At 42.0% G+C, this 16,887-nt stretch overlaps 2 protein-coding genes across 3 annotated transcripts in view; one reads left to right on the forward strand and one right to left on the reverse strand.

The window, feature by feature from the left end:
- The window catches only part of LOC142578979 (coiled-coil domain-containing protein 22 homolog), a 25,145-nt gene extending 19,638 nt beyond the window's left edge, over positions 1-5,507 (reverse strand). The window contains exons 1-4 of the mRNA XM_075688737.1: positions 5,320-5,507; positions 4,989-5,160; positions 4,773-4,905; positions 299-423 (exon numbers count right to left, since the gene is read on the reverse strand). Of these exons, the coding sequence (XP_075544852.1) occupies positions 299-423; positions 4,773-4,905; positions 4,989-5,160; positions 5,320-5,369 (480 nt within the window). The 5' untranslated portion in view covers positions 5,370-5,507. The remainder of the gene's footprint in view (positions 1-298; positions 424-4,772; positions 4,906-4,988; positions 5,161-5,319) is intronic.
- A 102-nt stretch (positions 5,508-5,609) lies between these two features.
- Positions 5,610-16,878, forward strand: LOC142578981 (sodium channel and clathrin linker 1-like). 2 transcript variants are annotated; one of them, XM_075688739.1, is made up of 17 exons: positions 5,614-5,928; positions 5,997-6,069; positions 6,177-6,232; positions 6,296-6,404; positions 6,491-6,562; positions 6,627-6,677; positions 6,763-6,924; positions 7,700-7,791; positions 7,893-7,979; positions 8,521-8,710; positions 10,906-10,977; positions 11,922-12,145; positions 14,218-14,410; positions 14,465-14,601; positions 15,045-15,183; positions 15,428-15,490; positions 16,790-16,878. In XM_075688739.1, exons 1-17 carry the CDS (start codon positions 5,888-5,890, stop codon positions 16,820-16,822), a joined length of 1,794 nt encoding a protein of 597 aa, XP_075544854.1. In that variant the 5' UTR covers positions 5,614-5,887; the 3' UTR covers positions 16,823-16,878. The 2 variants fall into 2 exon arrangements, 1 of the variants encoding a protein (XP_075544854.1); XR_012827342.1 differs by lacking the exons at positions 14,465-14,601; positions 16,790-16,878 and having other exon boundaries at positions 5,610-5,928.
- The last annotated feature ends 9 nt before the right edge of the window (positions 16,879-16,887 follow it).

Raw genomic sequence — 16,887 nt, forward strand, 5'->3', positions numbered from 1 at the left:
GCACTTACAGTTCCAACTAAACCTAATGCTAAGCAAGTTTGTGCAGTCCACTGCCATGACAATTTTAGAAAGCCATATCTACTGAGAAAATGTGGCAAATGAGCAAACCATTTCATCCAAGCCACACGTCTACTTGTACCTGACTTATGCAGTTATACTGCAGTTTATATGACAAAATGTCATATATATATATATATATATATATATAAACACACACACACACACACACACACACACGCACACACACACACACACACACACACACACACACACACACGGAACGCATAAAGAACCTTACCTCTTTCCACCAATGGCCTCCTTTCCATCGGACACCACTTCTCTTGCAATAGTTTGGAAGCCAAGGTGCTTTCAACTGCCTGGCAATTTGCTCTGATATTGACCTTGAAATCAAAGCTGCTGTCCCTGGATTGCACAAAATATGAACCAGAATAACTAAGTCAACCGTATAATAATCAATAAATTACAATCTAAGCATTCAGAACAGGCTCCTACCACAAAAAAGTGCTGTGTCTCAACATTTCCCTAGCATTTTACCAAAGAAGTAGCTTCGTTAGGGAATAATATAAGCACAAAAGGGGGGCACTTCAGTGGCATAGCAACAATCACCTCTGCATTGCTGTTTACCATAAACACAAGAAATTAACATTGGCAAGATCAGCAGTGTGGGTGAAGTGCCTAGAAATTTGCTTCACCAACTGACTGTACGGAGAAGCCAGAGTTATGAACTACTGTGGTTTATTAAAAGCTATTTCTACATAATATAAATAGTTTTGCCTTGCCACAAGCCAATCAGAATGCGGAGGGTGGGGGGGAGGGTATAGAATATATAGCGCTTTGTAGATACAGCGTACTATAACATGGAAGAGTAGGCCGAGCGGTGGCACGGTGCACACTTTCCTGTAAAGCAAAAAACATCGGTGGTACTACAATCAAACTATATACAGTGAACTCTCACTTGAGTGAACTTCAAGGGACCAGAGGAAATAGTTCACTTAACGGAAAGTTCACTAAACTGACTATTCACTAGACCAACATAAGACATGGCATACAGAGTCAAAAGTTTGAAGTGCAATTCGTGGAGCAAACAACATGGCATCCATAGTGTTAGAAATGTGTGAAATGGAATTTGTACATATCAAGTACAATGTTCATAACAGTTATAATGCTGCCTTTCTCACTTAGAAAAAAAAATCTGTAATCTTCTTATACACTTGTACTTTTAAAGCACAGGAAGTAACAAAACTGTCCAAAGAGTCAACGTTTTTGTACACTTCTTCTGGCACAGCTTGCTGTTGAGACACAAAGTCTCTCAACTTTCCAATGTACCCTACAACCTCAGCTAGAGTTATAGGGCGTGAAACTGGCTCGGCAGTTGCCTCTTCTTCGTCTCTTCTTCAAAAGAAAGAGACGACGACCATTCCACAACTAGCCAGTTGGAAAAGAACACACACCGCGTGGTTTGTGGTGTGACAGATCGCTGCTTTGCTCTGGCAGCATTGTAAGCGCCAGCGATGTTACTTTGTTCATGGCCTTCGAGATAACATGCTCGCTCATTTTGTGCAGGCAATCTCGGAGGCCATGCCTCGTTGCCGTTCGTTTTCCGCGCTGCCGCTTTGCCCCAGGGGCTCTGTAGCACCAGCGACATTACATTGCCGCTGTAGCGGTGGTTTGATGAGGGCGGGCATCGGTTCTGATCATAAAAATAAGCCTTGGTCCTCTGAGCGAGTTCGTTAAACTGAAATATTCACTGTTCCGAAATTCGTTTAAGTGAAACATCTTTTCATAGAATCTATAAGAAAACTGCCGGGGATATTTAAAAAGTTCGTTATTCTGAAATATTTGATGAACCGACGTTCGTACAACTGATAGTTTACTGTATTCCTGCACCGACGCTCATGATGATAGTGGAAAATGTTCAAATTATGCGGTCCAATCAATGCGGTAACAATTTCTGGGTCACTATATGTCATTGCAGACCCAGAGAGCCACAAATCGACCATTGGCTGGTATAACGTAAAACTATCTCAATTAGTTTTTATTCCAAATCCACCATTAGTCCTTCGTGATAGGTCAAAATGGCTCAGGCCTCACCCATATCGGCACAGAAACAGCGTGGAATAGTCTTTATTATTGTCACCCTGGGAACAGAGGCGCCCACCTGCAGAGCCCACTGCAGTGCGCGCCTCCCGAATGTCTAGTTCGCTCGCAGTGCCCTCAGCCTACTTTTTATTGTTTTGCGTCTCAGCTAGGCAGCGCTGCGCTGCTCAGCCCACTTAACCGTATTCTAGTGATATAGCCTCCTTGATTATAGAACACTCTAAATACAGCCGCCCTGGCCATTCTGACAGAAGCAACGACAGCAGGGACGGGCTGCGCATGTGCCGGCTACTTGCCGGAAGTGCCGAAAAGTTCAGTGTTATAAGCACAAAAATTACGAGAAACTGCGTGGGAGTGTGCCGTCGCATGTGAATGTGAATGGCTGCACCCTTTTAGAGTGCAGTTCTCAGGTGCCCGTTCGTACGGTGAGCATCAGCGTTATCCCTCGGTGTCCTCGTAAATGAGTGAACGAGAACAGCAAAAAAGAAAAGAAAAAATGAAAAAGTAAACCTGGAGGGCGGATGAAAAATGGCGACAGTGAAGAGAGTGCAAGGAAGAAAGCAGAGGAGGAAGGTATGGCGAAAGCACAAGAAGAAAAGTGTAGTGGCACGCAAGAGACAGGCTGTGCTGTGGCAATGGCTAAGGGCTGGCACCAGAGTAGTGTGCGTCGTCTGAATGGAAACAAAGTGCTGCATGATTGGAGGTCTGTCTGCAGCGCCTGCTGAGAACTGCGTCCACACGTCACCCACGTGTTACCCATGTGCTGCCTCTTGCGATCTCCCAATTAGCGAGGCAGTCGCATCCTACTTTGTTCTGTTTGCAACGTGCCGCACGAGGCCGATTGTCTGCGCCAGTCAATATATCGCGAAATGAAAACATGTATGCAGCTGCGCTCAAATTTCGCGTTAGGGAGTACTGTAATCATCAGTTAATTTTTTTGGAGAAAGAACCCATTTGCTGTTTGCAGCCACTGCTGGAGCACATATGCCGAAGCCGTTCTGGCGCAAGAACTTGTTTTGTATCGAAATGGCAAAATTGACGCAGGGGTCCCACACCTGAGGACTGATTGAAAAAACTCGACATAAGTATATTGGAATCCGTCAAAAATCGGAGTGCATGTTTTATTTCTTCAGACTACGTATGCAAATCTAGTGTATTATGTATTTAAAGTTTTGGACCTTCCAACTCTTTTCTCTATGCCCAAAATCTGTACCGTATACTTCTCATTCATAAGATCTATCACGAACAATTAAAACACGATCTTCTTCCAGAGCCATCCTATGTATTAAACAGAACTGATCACCAACATAAAGTACACATGCCATTCCCCCGTATAAAGCCATTCCACGACTCTTGTTCCCAAATCGCACAACCTGCCCATCTGTTGCTGAACTGACTGATGTAGTTGCATTTAAGGCTTTAGTTGAAGTTGAACATTATTTATATTCTTAGAAGCTACACTGTATTGTTCTTGTAATACTTATCTGTTACCCACTCCCTTCTGTAACGCCTTTGGGCCTTGAAGGTGATCAAATATCCCAAAGCAATACAGCAGATACCAGACACCACAGTAAGAACTCTGGATCAGTCTGTCTACCTGATGCTCTTTAATGTGTATGCAAAGCCTGTAGCATGAAACATATTTGCATAGAAATGCTGCAGCTGGTAGTTGAACCCACAACCTTGTACTCGGCAGCAAAACACTATAGCCACTGAGACACCAGTGTGGTTTAACAGATCAGACGTCACCCCTGAAAACAGACATTCAAAAAACAAACTTGTGCAAGATAGAGCCCCAGGATGGTCAAATGGTTGGTCCACATATATACGTCCCCCATTAGACACTCTTCTGACAAACACAGTTCAAAGTCGAACATTGCAGTGAGCACTCTGTGTGTAGTCAAAGACAATGGCACCTTTCAATTTTAGGCTACAAGTGCAAGTGGTGAAGATGTCTTAAGATTATTTCACAACTCTTGTGTTGTCCATACCTTATATTGTAACCGGCGTCCTTGCCTGCTCATTGTGCGTGTAAGGAAACGCAAGCAAGTCAAATGACGATTATTGTTGTGAGGTAAATATAAACCCCAAAGGGTGCAACTGTTTTATGAGCGTAAAAGTACAGACTGGAGTAATTGATGGTTCATAAAAACTTAATCAGCGACTGCCAGTGAATGCAAGCAGACAATATTTGAACACGAATGAATGCAATAATAAATGTCATATTACTAGCTAGTCTGTAGCTGATAATGCCATGGGCCAGCGCAATCCGAGTGCAAACAAGACAGTGGTTCACAAGACGAGTGTAACCTGAATTAAGTGAGATCAACAGTGTCTGAACAAGGGATGTTTCAAGCTAGAGTCAACATTTTGACAGATGTTGAAGACAAGTTGACAACTTGATGAAGACAAGTCTCTTGTCGAAATGTTAATAAATACACTCATTTGCACCCTCTGCTGAGTTGAGAGCTTTAGTAGTTTTGAGTGTAAAGGCGAGTGCCACTATGTGCAAAGAGATGCAAGTGTGAGTGTGTGCCTGAATAAAATATTGTTCAGCAAATATAGCTTTTCTTTTCTTTCTTTTTATCGTCTAATTTCGCCGGGGCACGGATAAAAGATGCGCTCGACAATAGCCACATTTTGCAACAGCTTACCGAGTTGCTGGTCTACAGCCTTTTCACTTTCCTTGGGTAATTTCTCGAAGAGGAACATGAATATCCTCCTCATCTCCGCCTCATTCGAATACAGGAAGGTCTGATAGCCAAGGTCTCCTTTGAATCCCAGCTCCTAAGGATGTGTAGAGTACAGTGCATCAGTTTCTGTATAGTCGACCCGGCCACCATTCAACAAAAACTGTGGTAACGACTTACGCTGCAAGCATTCGCTAATGTCATGCCCAAGTTATAGCGCTCAACCATGTTTGTAGATATGTGCAGGGGAAGCTCTCTTTCTGGAGAAATCAAGCGAAGGCAGCGTACCACCGCTTCGACAGTTATTTCTGTGGTAAACTGCTTGAGCGATACAACGTCTTCATCAAACTCGCTGAAAAACAAGATAGGAAAAACAATATCAGAAACCAGCCGTCAAATTACGACTACAAGCAGACATGGGCAAGGAGCCGATGAGATCTGATATGACAGTTTTACAACCATCTCCGGCAGATCCATGCCCAAATTGAGCGCGTTTAGCATCGCTACTTACCATCCGATCTGGCGCAGTGCATGAATTATTATCTGGTCCACTTCTTCCATCGTTATTTCAACAGTCTGTCGAAAGCAACAAAGCACTTCACTACCAGGTAGCAGAGGCACGCCTTCCCGTCACGAGAGTTTCCCGTACCTGAAGATGCGGTGCGTGAAGATGCGAGCTGTGTCCGGATCACGGTGGTCCGGATCAAGGCGGCTACCGCGCTACGCCCACCGTTCCGCAACTTCGTTTTTGCTCAAAGTGGACAGCAAAGCAATTTATTTCCGCAGATAGAATTGGTTCACAAAACAAGGAGATGTGTTAACTTCAATCGAGGTTTTGGCTTGAATATCTGAATTCATCTGTATCAGGTGTTTCGCCGTATAGACTGTATCGGCGCCCCGATCGACCAGCCGTATTTGTTTACAAATGGTGGATAAAGTAGCGGCTCGTTTGAACCTTAATTTTATTTTTATAGTGGACACGCCTCTTTCGTGCGATTATTGCGTACAGCTGCTGAGTCGCATATCCGCCGTGACGAACTGCTGGAGCTCAAAAAATTATTATTTTTCGTGACCTGGTTATGGATGTGAACCGACGCCGTTGCAGAGAAGCATCTCTTCGGTGAGCTTAATTAACTAATGATGCTTTTGTCTTCTTCGAATGTATACATATCTCATTATTCGTTTCAGGACGTTCGAACCATTCCTAAAAGAATATGACTCGCTGCTGCGTTATATACTTACTGAGGTGCAGCACTTTCAGGTAGAGCGTTGATGGACATTTGTATGCGCGTAATGCCAGCGCCTCGTAATGCATGCGTCACTTCCACAGATAATTCTTCTGATGTTCCACCTTTTATTCCGTTTCAGAACGTAATAAAATCACTCAAGAAGGACGCGCTCATCCTCGTCGCTAGCAATCGCTGGTAATTCTTATCTTTTGTTTGTTCTCTGAGCTCTCTCATACTCACTTCTATCTCTGTTTTCAGCCTCCATCGAGATCTGAGACGTCAAGTGGAACAAAATTTAGCGTCCGATCCGCCCCATAGCAATCAACTTCTAAGAGATCTTCAGTCTCATCTGGATATTGTTACAGAGGCAGGTTTAATTATCTCTTTTACTGTGATGAAAAACGCAAGCTACAGCATGCCTTCTTTCTTTTCTGATCGAGACATCTTTCACAGGACAAGAATATCACGTCCAAAATGCTCCAAACAGCACTGCAGGAGATGGACCGCCTTGAAACCCAGCTAGAGGTATAATGCAGTTATATAATGATATAGAAATTCGATTGTGGTTAATTTCTCTATTGCCTTTCAGGAAAAAAAGGACTTTGTTGATAGAGATACCTTTAACCAATCTATAGAAAAAGTAAGTGTGTTGAGTAGACATAAAACTTTTTATAACAGTCCTGAAAATTAACCTTTAATATAGCATTTGTGTTTCTGTATTTTAGGTAAAGGCTGACTATGAAAATAGGCATGAGGAAACTTTTCGTGAGCTAGAGAAAACTAAAAATGAGCTCTTTGAGACCCAGAAAAGCCTTCACAACACAAAGTTGCGTTTGGCACGCTACAGTGAACCAGTATGTGTGATTGAAAACCAGCTCCAGGAGAAGGTAAGTGGAACTACACTAACTGTGAACATGCACACATCTAATATTCTTTTTCGGTCATATATACACGCATGTCTATGATTTTTCTGTATGTATTACAGTTCCAGACATTTGGTGCATGTAGCCTATCATACTAACATGAATGAGTTTCATGAATTAGTGTCATTATTATACTTCAAATTGAAAAGGACTTAGCATGGAATGACTTAATAATACTTGAATTGACACTACAGAAAATTACAGCCCTGGCATACCAGATAGGTCAGTCCAACTGTGAGAAGGCGGTTGGTCAACCAGAAAAAATACAGAAAAAAAACACCAGCAGCAGTGCTAGCTTAACATTTCTTTACCAGCTTCCTGTCATGTCACGGGTTTTTCGTGTATCTTCTCAAATTTAGTTGTCTATATATAAGAGGGCTATGTTGCATTCAAAATAATCAAAGACATAACATGACAAGTCGCAGTACTTCTAAGCGACAGAAATAACCTGAAAATACTGAAATCTGTGACATCCCCTGGGGTAATTGGTATTGCAGTTTGGGTGCAAAACTCAGGAGGAAAATTTATTAATGTGTTAATATTAATTAACTATTAATTAACCTTTGCCTGCCAAAGAAACAATGTTTCAATGCAACATTCTATAACAGTGTAAAGTGATCTAGTGTCTTTTGTTACCATGTTTTAGGAATGTTCAGAATGTATTGGCATAAGTTTCTTTGAGTAAGAATCTAATGTGAGAACTGGTGAAGGAGACATGGGAAATCCTTTTCAACTTCAGGAAAAGAAACTTGATGAGGTTCTACAGTGCCTACAACAAACTCAGGAGAAACTCATTTTGGCAGAAGAAGAGCGGACTGATGCGATTTCAAGGTGCTAGTTAACTGCATAATCCATGTTCTTTAGCACATTCTTTTTTTTATTTCCGTCCTGTTTTCACTAGCGTAATGGTCCCCATGGCACTGTCATTGCAGGCTTGCAGCAGTTGAAGCTCAGCTGAATAAATTTAATGCAGAAAGCACTAACCATTCGCAAGAGTTGAAGTCCTGTCAGAATCGAAGGTTTGTATACACATTTACATCACAGATTGTTTGTATCAGCAATTGATAGATAGTGACAGTTAACTTTTGAAGCAAGTAATTAAATTTATGTGAAAGTGAATGTAGAGCCAAACAAGGTGAGGCAAACACAGAGAAATATTGGAATGCATAAGTAGGATGTCTTACCTGCTGTTCTTTATTGTGGCTGTAAGCACTTAAGCCTATGTGCCACAGCAAACACTACATTTACAATATTCCATGAGAGAGAGAGGATAAAAGCTGCATCAAAGGTGCTTAATTAGCCCCATTTCCTATGCACTTTCCTGCTCTAATTATTAAACTTAACATTTTTTTTGCATTTGTGTGCAGTCATTGTATCAGATTTCCGTGAGGTGATTGTGCTAGTATTCTTCAGGGAAGCCATAGAAAGACAACTCTTGCTGCCTGTGTTAGTAAATGCACGGACAATATTTCAAACTTTTTAAGAAGCGATTGTGTTGTCAGGGCAAAAAATTACAAGCAACAACTGTGGTAGTTTGCTTCCTTTTCTATTAATTTGCAGCAAGGCACTACAAGAACAACTTAGCTCTGCACTGGAACATGCGCAGGAGAGCGTCAGCATTGCAGAGCGAGCACTTCTTGAGAAACAGGAAGTGCAGCTGAGGTGTGAGCTGCTAGAAAGTGAAGTAATGGAGTTAGGAACTTCGCTCGAAGCTGTGGTGGAGGAGGCTGCTCATCATACAGCAAGTGAGGTGAATTAAGCTTGCTGTGTAAACTAGAGGTCTACTGCTTCATTGATCTTGGTAACCTGAGAGCCATAACGATTCATGGTAGTCAATAGTTGCCATGGAGTGAAAGAAGCACACTTTAAGTAAAAAGTTAAAAAATAATAAGAAAAGTTCTTTGCCAGATGAGCTCTGTAGTACATTCGCAGTGACAACTTCATCATTATTAACTCACACATTTTTCCTTTCACGTTGACTTAATTGCATTCACGTGCCTTGTATGCAAGGCATGTTTGCAATTTCAGAAAGGCCTAAGGCAAATGGCTGGTTAAGGAAAGATGCCAGTAGTGCTCATGTAAGCAACACATCACATGAGAAGTAAGCAATGTGTAATAACAGTGCCTTCTTTTTCTTGGTTGATGCAGTTCACATTTGGCATGTTAGGGCACATAATACCAGCACGATAGTCTTTGCAGTTTTATATGGTGTGTCTGAAGCAACTGGAGATGTAGCTCTGCAATAGCATGCTTGGCTGGCACACAGTAAGTCTGGAGCCAGACTGTAAGTTGGAGTGTGACATTTTTTTTTTTTTTTTATGACAGTGTTTTTCTTAGTGAGTTACCCCCATTTTCTCATATTGAATATCTAGATTTCTAGCCTTTTTCGTGGGCTGATCCTAAAGATATTGCAGTATAAAAATGTGGGCCATTCCCATGGGTATGTGCAGTCTAAGAATGTTGGCCGATCCCGAAGATAGTGTAGCAAAAAAAAAATTTAAACAGTCCAAGGTTCCTACTCCCCTAACACTAGGGGTGTCACGATAGAGTGCCAGTGACTCCACTCCATTCTCAACCCTGACTTGCTCAGGAAAACATTGTCTTTGATTGACCTCACTTGGAGGTTGAATCACCTTCCAACTTTTGTCTTTTGACCTTGCTTCGATTGCTGTTTTTTGGGGAAAAGTTAATGCACCAGCATTTACATGGGCAAATGTTAAACTCGATGCACAAATAGTGCTTGAAGATTATGCATTTAATTCAGTCACCTGTCACTATGCAATGGCAATGCATGCGGCAGAGTTTATAAATTTTGCTCTCATTAAGGATATGGGATAGGCTACATAATATCTGTCTGTTAAAGTTCCTTCCAGTAAAACAGTTTATCAAACATTCTTTTATGTAGATGCCAAGATGATAAAGACACAGAGTGCAGATTTCAGGTAATAAAAGTGTTAAAAAATGCTGAAGTGTTGTAAAGGGGCCCTGAACCACTTCGTGGGTAGGATACACTGTTGTGAATATCTCGGCCAAGTTTTGCTGTCGTATGCGGTGCTTAAAGCTTGCAAGCAGACCATAAAGTCACCTTTCTCTCAAACACTGTCTTTCCAACAAAAGGCCTCGTCCTCACTCTCTTCTAGATGCACTGTTTCATCATTTCCTTAGATGTGTGCTAATGGCCGATACTTGACATGAAGTGGCGGTCGGCTACATAGCGTAGATATTGTGGCCACCACAGGGTTCAGCCGTGAGTCCACTGGCTGAGTGATCTGCTACTCGCTGAAGACAACTGCGTTTGGCTTATGCTTAACGCGTCTTAGCACCAAAGGCAGAAGTCATGGTGTCTATGATGAAATTTGAACTACAGTGACATTTACAAGGCGGAGCGTTGTGGTCGCACCCCACTGTGCCATTGCCTTCGCAGTGCAAGGCATTGACGAAGAAACGGGAGCACAGCAGAGGCTGTGTTTGATTGCCAATAACTACGCTTCTGCTGAACGCATTGAAGTACTTTTTGGACCAAAGTATTTCTGAAATAGCCTATTTTCACTTCAAATGCCTTTCTCATCTTCAATAAAAAGTGGCTCAGGGCCCCTTTAAGCCTAGAGGTTTACAAACAGAACTTCTTAGAAGGGTTGAAATCTGGGCCAGTTGGTACATACTTGAACGAAAAAACCAGCCAAAAACACAAAGGAGTTGTCCTTTGTGTTTTTGACTGGTTTTTTCGTTCAAGAACTTCTTAGAGGGCTAATACCCAGATTTTGAGACATAATTTCACAAGGATAATAATAATATTGCTATATTTTAATTTCTGCATGGTGTACAAATTGAGATACTATCACCACATTTCAAAAATTGAAAAAAAGATATTTGTATATCAAAAAGCTGTTGCTCATGTGAACATGTTCCTTGGTTGACTTCTTCCCAACTCCGCATCAATTGCAGGTGGAGAAGTTTCGTGAGAAAGGAAACCAGCGTATAAAAGAACTCGTCAAGCAAATTGGGCAGCTTCAGCAGGTACAGGCTAACAAATTTTAATAGCAAGCACTAAGACTGGTTGCATGTTGAAAATCCAAGCGAGCTGTACATGAAATTTTTACTCTAAATATTAGACTGTCTGATGCACTGAAGGAGTCATTGCAATGCAAATCTTGATTGATGTCAACAAATGTTTTTCACTGCAAGGAGGACTTGCCAGGTGTTGCACAGTGCCGCAGTGAAAGTGCTGCAATAGTGTTGGACAGTGTCTATTCTATGCACCTTCTATTCCTGGTTACTAATGCTACCTCTGCAGTTGTGACATATGCACAATCTTGCATGAATATGATGCAACATAATGTGTATGCATGATCTACAGCTAAAGCAAGCCCATCGCAATTGAAAGCATGCAGCGAACATAATGCGCCAATATTATCCACCTCCTCTAACTAATTTCATGCTTGGAATATGAAGTGGAAATGCTGCAATATTCTGCCACCAAACAACTAAGTGTTATGGGAGAGCCAATCTGTTGACGGCCAGGGTTCTGTCCAGAGTTCGAACACTCACAAAAGAAGCGAGGGGGTAGAAGAAGAACACATGTATCTTGACTTATTCAAGATCGTTAAAACCTTTATATAAACAACACTGTAAAATTACTGTCACACACCAGAGTTCCAGAATCAATTTTGCTTTGTATGTTCAGAGCATTACAGCTCTCACTATGGCTTCACAGCAATGAGAAGCATATTGCTGTGAAACTGCATGCTCTTCAAAAGAGAGTTTCATGTCAATGTCTTCTGTGTTGCATGAAGTTGCACTGTGTAGCAAAACTGGTATGTAAAGCATGTGCCCTCCACTTCATACTTCTAAATTTCTCATATTTCTGGTATGGGTAATACTTGCGAGAATGTCACAAACTTGCAGACATGTACGACGCCGGATGGTTCCAAGCGCTACATGCCAGACCAATCTTTTTACAGGCCCTACAGCAGCAGCAGTCACTCACAGCTCACCTGTCTGAAGAGAACAGCAGACTAAGGGAGGAGACGGGAAGGCTTCAGAAACGCCAAGCTGACTTGAGGCTCAACCGTGACCCTGCTTTTCAGGCACTTAGCCAGACACTGACACAGGCTGAAAGGATGTGCCAGAAGCATCGACTTGCTGCCGAATCACTGCAGGACAAGTTGTTACACCAAGAAAAACAGTGAGTGATCGTCCAGAGACGTGGGGGGGGGGGGGGGGGGGGGGAGGGGCTGAAACAAGCATGCATCTAGAATGGCTGATGGGCCACAGAACTCTTAACTTGGCAAATACCGAGTTTGGAGCAGCTTGAAATAGACAACAACCAAACAAATATATGGAATCAGCTTTAGAAAACAGTGTTTATTGAAGTTCACTGCCTGCAGTATCTTAAGCTACACATACCAGCTGTCTCACATAACTTGAACCAAAATTTAAAAATATGCAAATGCCACGTATCTAGTCATAACTAAGGTAATGTTGTTTGCCGTCACTTAGTGATACTCAGATTATTACTTGTGTTCCACCTAATTACATAATTTGGCTTAATTAATTAACCAACTTCCCAAATGTTATAGATTAAAAGTGTCAATGAGAGAATTGTAGGGCAACATGAGAAACCCCCAATACAGCTTTCTTTTTCTCAGTATTTGCTACATAAAAGTTTTTCCAAGCATGAGAGAAGCCTGCAAATACACATGAAGTGCCTCGAGTGGCCAGTCGCACAGCAATTTTTCGTTCGGCAATTTATCAGCTTCTTTCAGGCTTGGAAAAACACTTTTATTTAGCATGTATTGAGCAACAGAAAGCTGTGTTTCATGTTGCTCTACAATTTTCTCATTGACACTATTCATATATGTATATTTATAATATTTGAGAAGTTGATTAATAATTACAAATTATGTAATTAGGCAGAATGCAAAACTTAGTCCGAGTATCTCCAAGTGACGGTAAACATTACGTTCATTCTGTCCAGCTACATGGCATTTCCATATTTTTGATAGTTGGCTCAAGTTACGTGGGAAACCCTATATAAAGAGCAGCACTGCTCAACACACACAATTTCGTCTAATAAGAAGACTCAAGGGAAGCGGACAACTTGTTAAATGTACATTAAATAGAAACAATTTTTTAGCTGTTGCTGTAAATTACCATTCTGCAATGTCAATAAAGCCACTCTTACCATGAGGTGAAGCTTGATAATCCAGAAAAGTTGCAAAAACAAACAACAGGTGGTGTCCCCGCCTTGAAGTACCAAGAGTTGCTGTATATGCTACTTTTGGTAGCATATACAGTAGCTCTAGGAGTTCCCATACCAGTACGCTGTGACATGAATTTTGACAGCATCTGCATGGGCCTAGTTAATTATTTATTGGAAAATATGGACCACATTGTATTCCAAACGAGCCAAACACTGAACTTGGCAAGTTTGAAGAACTTTTGTTGAGCCACAATGGTCCAAACACAAAAAAGTACTTAGAAATCCGTGATATCACACCAATGTACTATATAGTGCTGGGGTGTAAGCGCAAAATTTGATAAATGCAACTTTGACCACTTCTGTGGTCAAAGTTGCAAGGTCAGAGTATATTTTATCAGCCTAAACTGATTTAGCGTATCTCTTTTGTGTTCCTTCAAGCAAAGTGTAAGCTAATGGAGGTCAGCAGTTATCCGGACCCACAGAGAGACTGGAGTCCAAGTAGAAATAAAGGCAAAATGGCATGAGGGGGCCAAACCTACAACCTCCACAGTCTGCATGCAGTGCTATAAATAAGTAAAACAGAGCTAGACATCTAACCAAGGAGTACTCATCAAATACTTCTTCTTAACAATCAAACTACCTCAATTCCTCTGCGCTTCCCTTGGTTCCATTTCGACTGTTTATAATTTCATCTTTTATCTTTTCCTAGTCTATGCACCAACAACAGTGGCTCAGTGGTTATGACAATCTGCTGCAGAGTGCAAGGTTGTGGGTTTGATTCCCAGGCCACAGTGGCTGTCCTTTGATGGAGACAGGATTTGAAAATGAGTGGTGTAGGTTAAAGAACGCCAGGTGGTAAGAATTAATCTGGTGCCTACCCTTATGCCATGTCTTATAGCCCCTGTGTAGTTTTGGGGTACTAAATTCACTTAATTGAGCAGTCATGTCCTGCTTGGCAATTTTAATGACCTAGCTACCGCAAGTCTGCCTAGTCCAATGCCTTTCTGCAACTATAACCAGCATCAGTCCTGAGTCAATCTTTGTCATCCATGCAGAAGTGCATTCAAGATAAAGCAGAGGGAGCTGGAGATCCAACGACTTCAGAGTTTACTACAGGAGGCTGAGAGACATGCTGATCAGCTGCAGCAATCAACGGTTGAAACTGAGAACCAAATGGCAGAGCTCCGCCGAAGAGTACAGACTTTAGAAGCAGAGTGCATTGCTCTGCGAAAGAGACATCCTGCTGAGGTGAGTCATTGACTGCACATCGCAACTGTGCATCATGTTTTATGCTCCTCGCAGGTGGCTGCCCTAACCGAGGCACTTGAACAAGAGAAGCTAGTCCATGGCACGAAGTTACAACGGATGGAAGACACTCTCGAAAAAAGGCTAATGAATGCACAGGCACTGCTACAAGCACAGCAGGCTGTGAATGATAAGTATGAATTGCAGGTGGTTTTGCTGCTGGTTTTACTGCATGCATTGCAGTTGGTTTTGCTTACTTTGCTTATTTTTACAGTGAATACCCATGATGGGCTTATTTGCACAAATTTTGGGTTCTCAATGCATGCATTACCAATGTCACCACCTTTGAGATCAGACCAGTGCACTGGCTGAGAGTGCACAGGATGGAAAGATATTAGAGACATTTTTTGCTAGTAAAGTTCCTTGCCAAATTTTTCATGTTTAACGTTGCATGCAAGTATAAAAAAAAATACTTTGACAGAGGCATGCAAGGGAGAAAATTGCGACAAACTTTAGCTGCCCACAAATTTAAGGTTGCACAACACTGCACGAAATTGAAGGGTACGGCTATGCGACTTCATGAGCAACAACACCATGCATATGTCTGGTTACTTCGTCTTTTTGTTCTTGTGTGCAGGTGGAAAACAGAGGCATCTAGGATGGCATCAGAGTTTGAAACAGAGTTATTGACTGCCCGAAAAAAGATATCTGCACTAAAGAGGGTGAACATAGACTTGCAAAAGAAAGTATACCACACAGCAAAAGAAACTCTCAAGGTGCGTACGAGCCCCATTTTAAAATTCCTTTCAAATAAGTAGCCAGCCTATAATTATGGGGATGAAGGCAAGGAAGACGGTAATGTTGTTCGGAAAATCCATGCTTACTTCAAGTGCATGTTTTTCAGTGTAGGTCTTGTTTGTCAGATTACCATCAGCTATTAGCACCATGATTAGCAAGGGTTCTTCTAACCACAGCTGTACCTACTAGTGCCAACTGATTACTTTCCTTATCCTTATCAAGGACAAAAGAAAAGGACGTGTCTGTCATCAAAGACATGGAAGTCAAGTGAAGCCGATTGCAACAGTAAGTGCAATTTTTGTGTCTGCTAGAAATAAGGTTTCGTCCACTCACTGAAAGACCTAACTGCATTAAGCATGTAAAAAAAAAAGTGCATCCCCTGTTAAAGAGCAGTACGAAGTTGTATACGTAGTACCTTGGTCACAAAGAAGTGCACTTTTGATCACGATTGTGCCTGATTGGCATAAAGTTTCTTGACCGCAATTGGCTCCCTTCCACAGCTTATGCAAAGGCGTCAATCAGGATTGAGGAAATCGATCCTAATCACAATCAAAAGTGACCTGTTTGACTGGGGTATAAGTTACACTTGTGGAATGCCAATAGGGCCAAGCCGCAGCTCAGTAGGTCCAAGTCTTGGAAAGCCACAAAAGATAAGTGGTGTTACCACCTTGAACTTCCTGCCTCAGCTGTCTGTGATGCCATATGAAGGCATCTGCTTAGGACATAGACTAAACCTAGCAAGTTGGGATAATTTTTGTTCTGTACAAAAATGGTCTCAGCATGCAAAAACACTGATGTCACGCTGAAGGGTGCAAAATTAAAGAGGAAAGCTCATCCTTTCTTGGACCCACCACATAAACGCTCGGAGAGTTTCTATAAAGTGCACTGTGTGAACCCCTTCATTAAAAAAAAATTATAATAGCACATCTTGAGCGTTTATCTGCAAAAACTTCCAGTTTCCCATATTCCCAAACAGGTTTCTGCGAGTGGCCAAATCAAATCGGATTCCATCTGCTCTCGAGTGAATCTTTACGTTAGAGTTTGGACTCAACAAAGCCACATGCCGGTAGTATGTACTGGCAAGAAAGACCATCGCGGCAGACTTGTTGCTGTGCGATTCTCAGGCCCGCAGCGCTCGCGTTGGGCACGTTTCATTTGTGCTTGCAGGGTGGTCTGAACCAGAATGTACTCGTATGTCCTGCAATCTAAAAGCCACCTTCAAATCTAGCTCAGTGTTGAATTGTTGAGATATTACAGCTGGCCATCGGCATATTGTACAAAAATATAACTTCATGCAGTTCCTAAGTGGAAGTACGTCAACTGCACATCAAGTAAGCTTAGGCTGAACCACGCATTGATTATCCTGTTTAAACGATTCAGTAACATGTATGCTCTTTTTGCCCTCTATTTATTGTCGTTCAATTGATTCATCGCGAGGCCACCGATTAGCACATCAGTGGGGGGAATTCTGCGTAAATCCAGGAAGGCAGGTGGGGTTCATCGAGGCCAAAATGTTTGGAAACCCCTGGTATAGATGAAGAATACTGTCTTTGAGCCATTGACATCCCTTGTAATATTCCGCAGGCACTGCAAGAACGCCACACATTATCTGCATAAAGGAGGTCCAGCAAAGAATGACTGCCGATGACTACGTGCTGTGAATAAAAACTAATGAGTCAGTA

The sequence above is a fragment of the Dermacentor variabilis genome, chromosome 4, assembly GCF_050947875.1.
Source record: "Dermacentor variabilis isolate Ectoservices chromosome 4, ASM5094787v1, whole genome shotgun sequence".
Lineage (NCBI taxonomy): Eukaryota > Metazoa > Arthropoda > Arachnida > Ixodida > Ixodidae > Dermacentor > Dermacentor variabilis.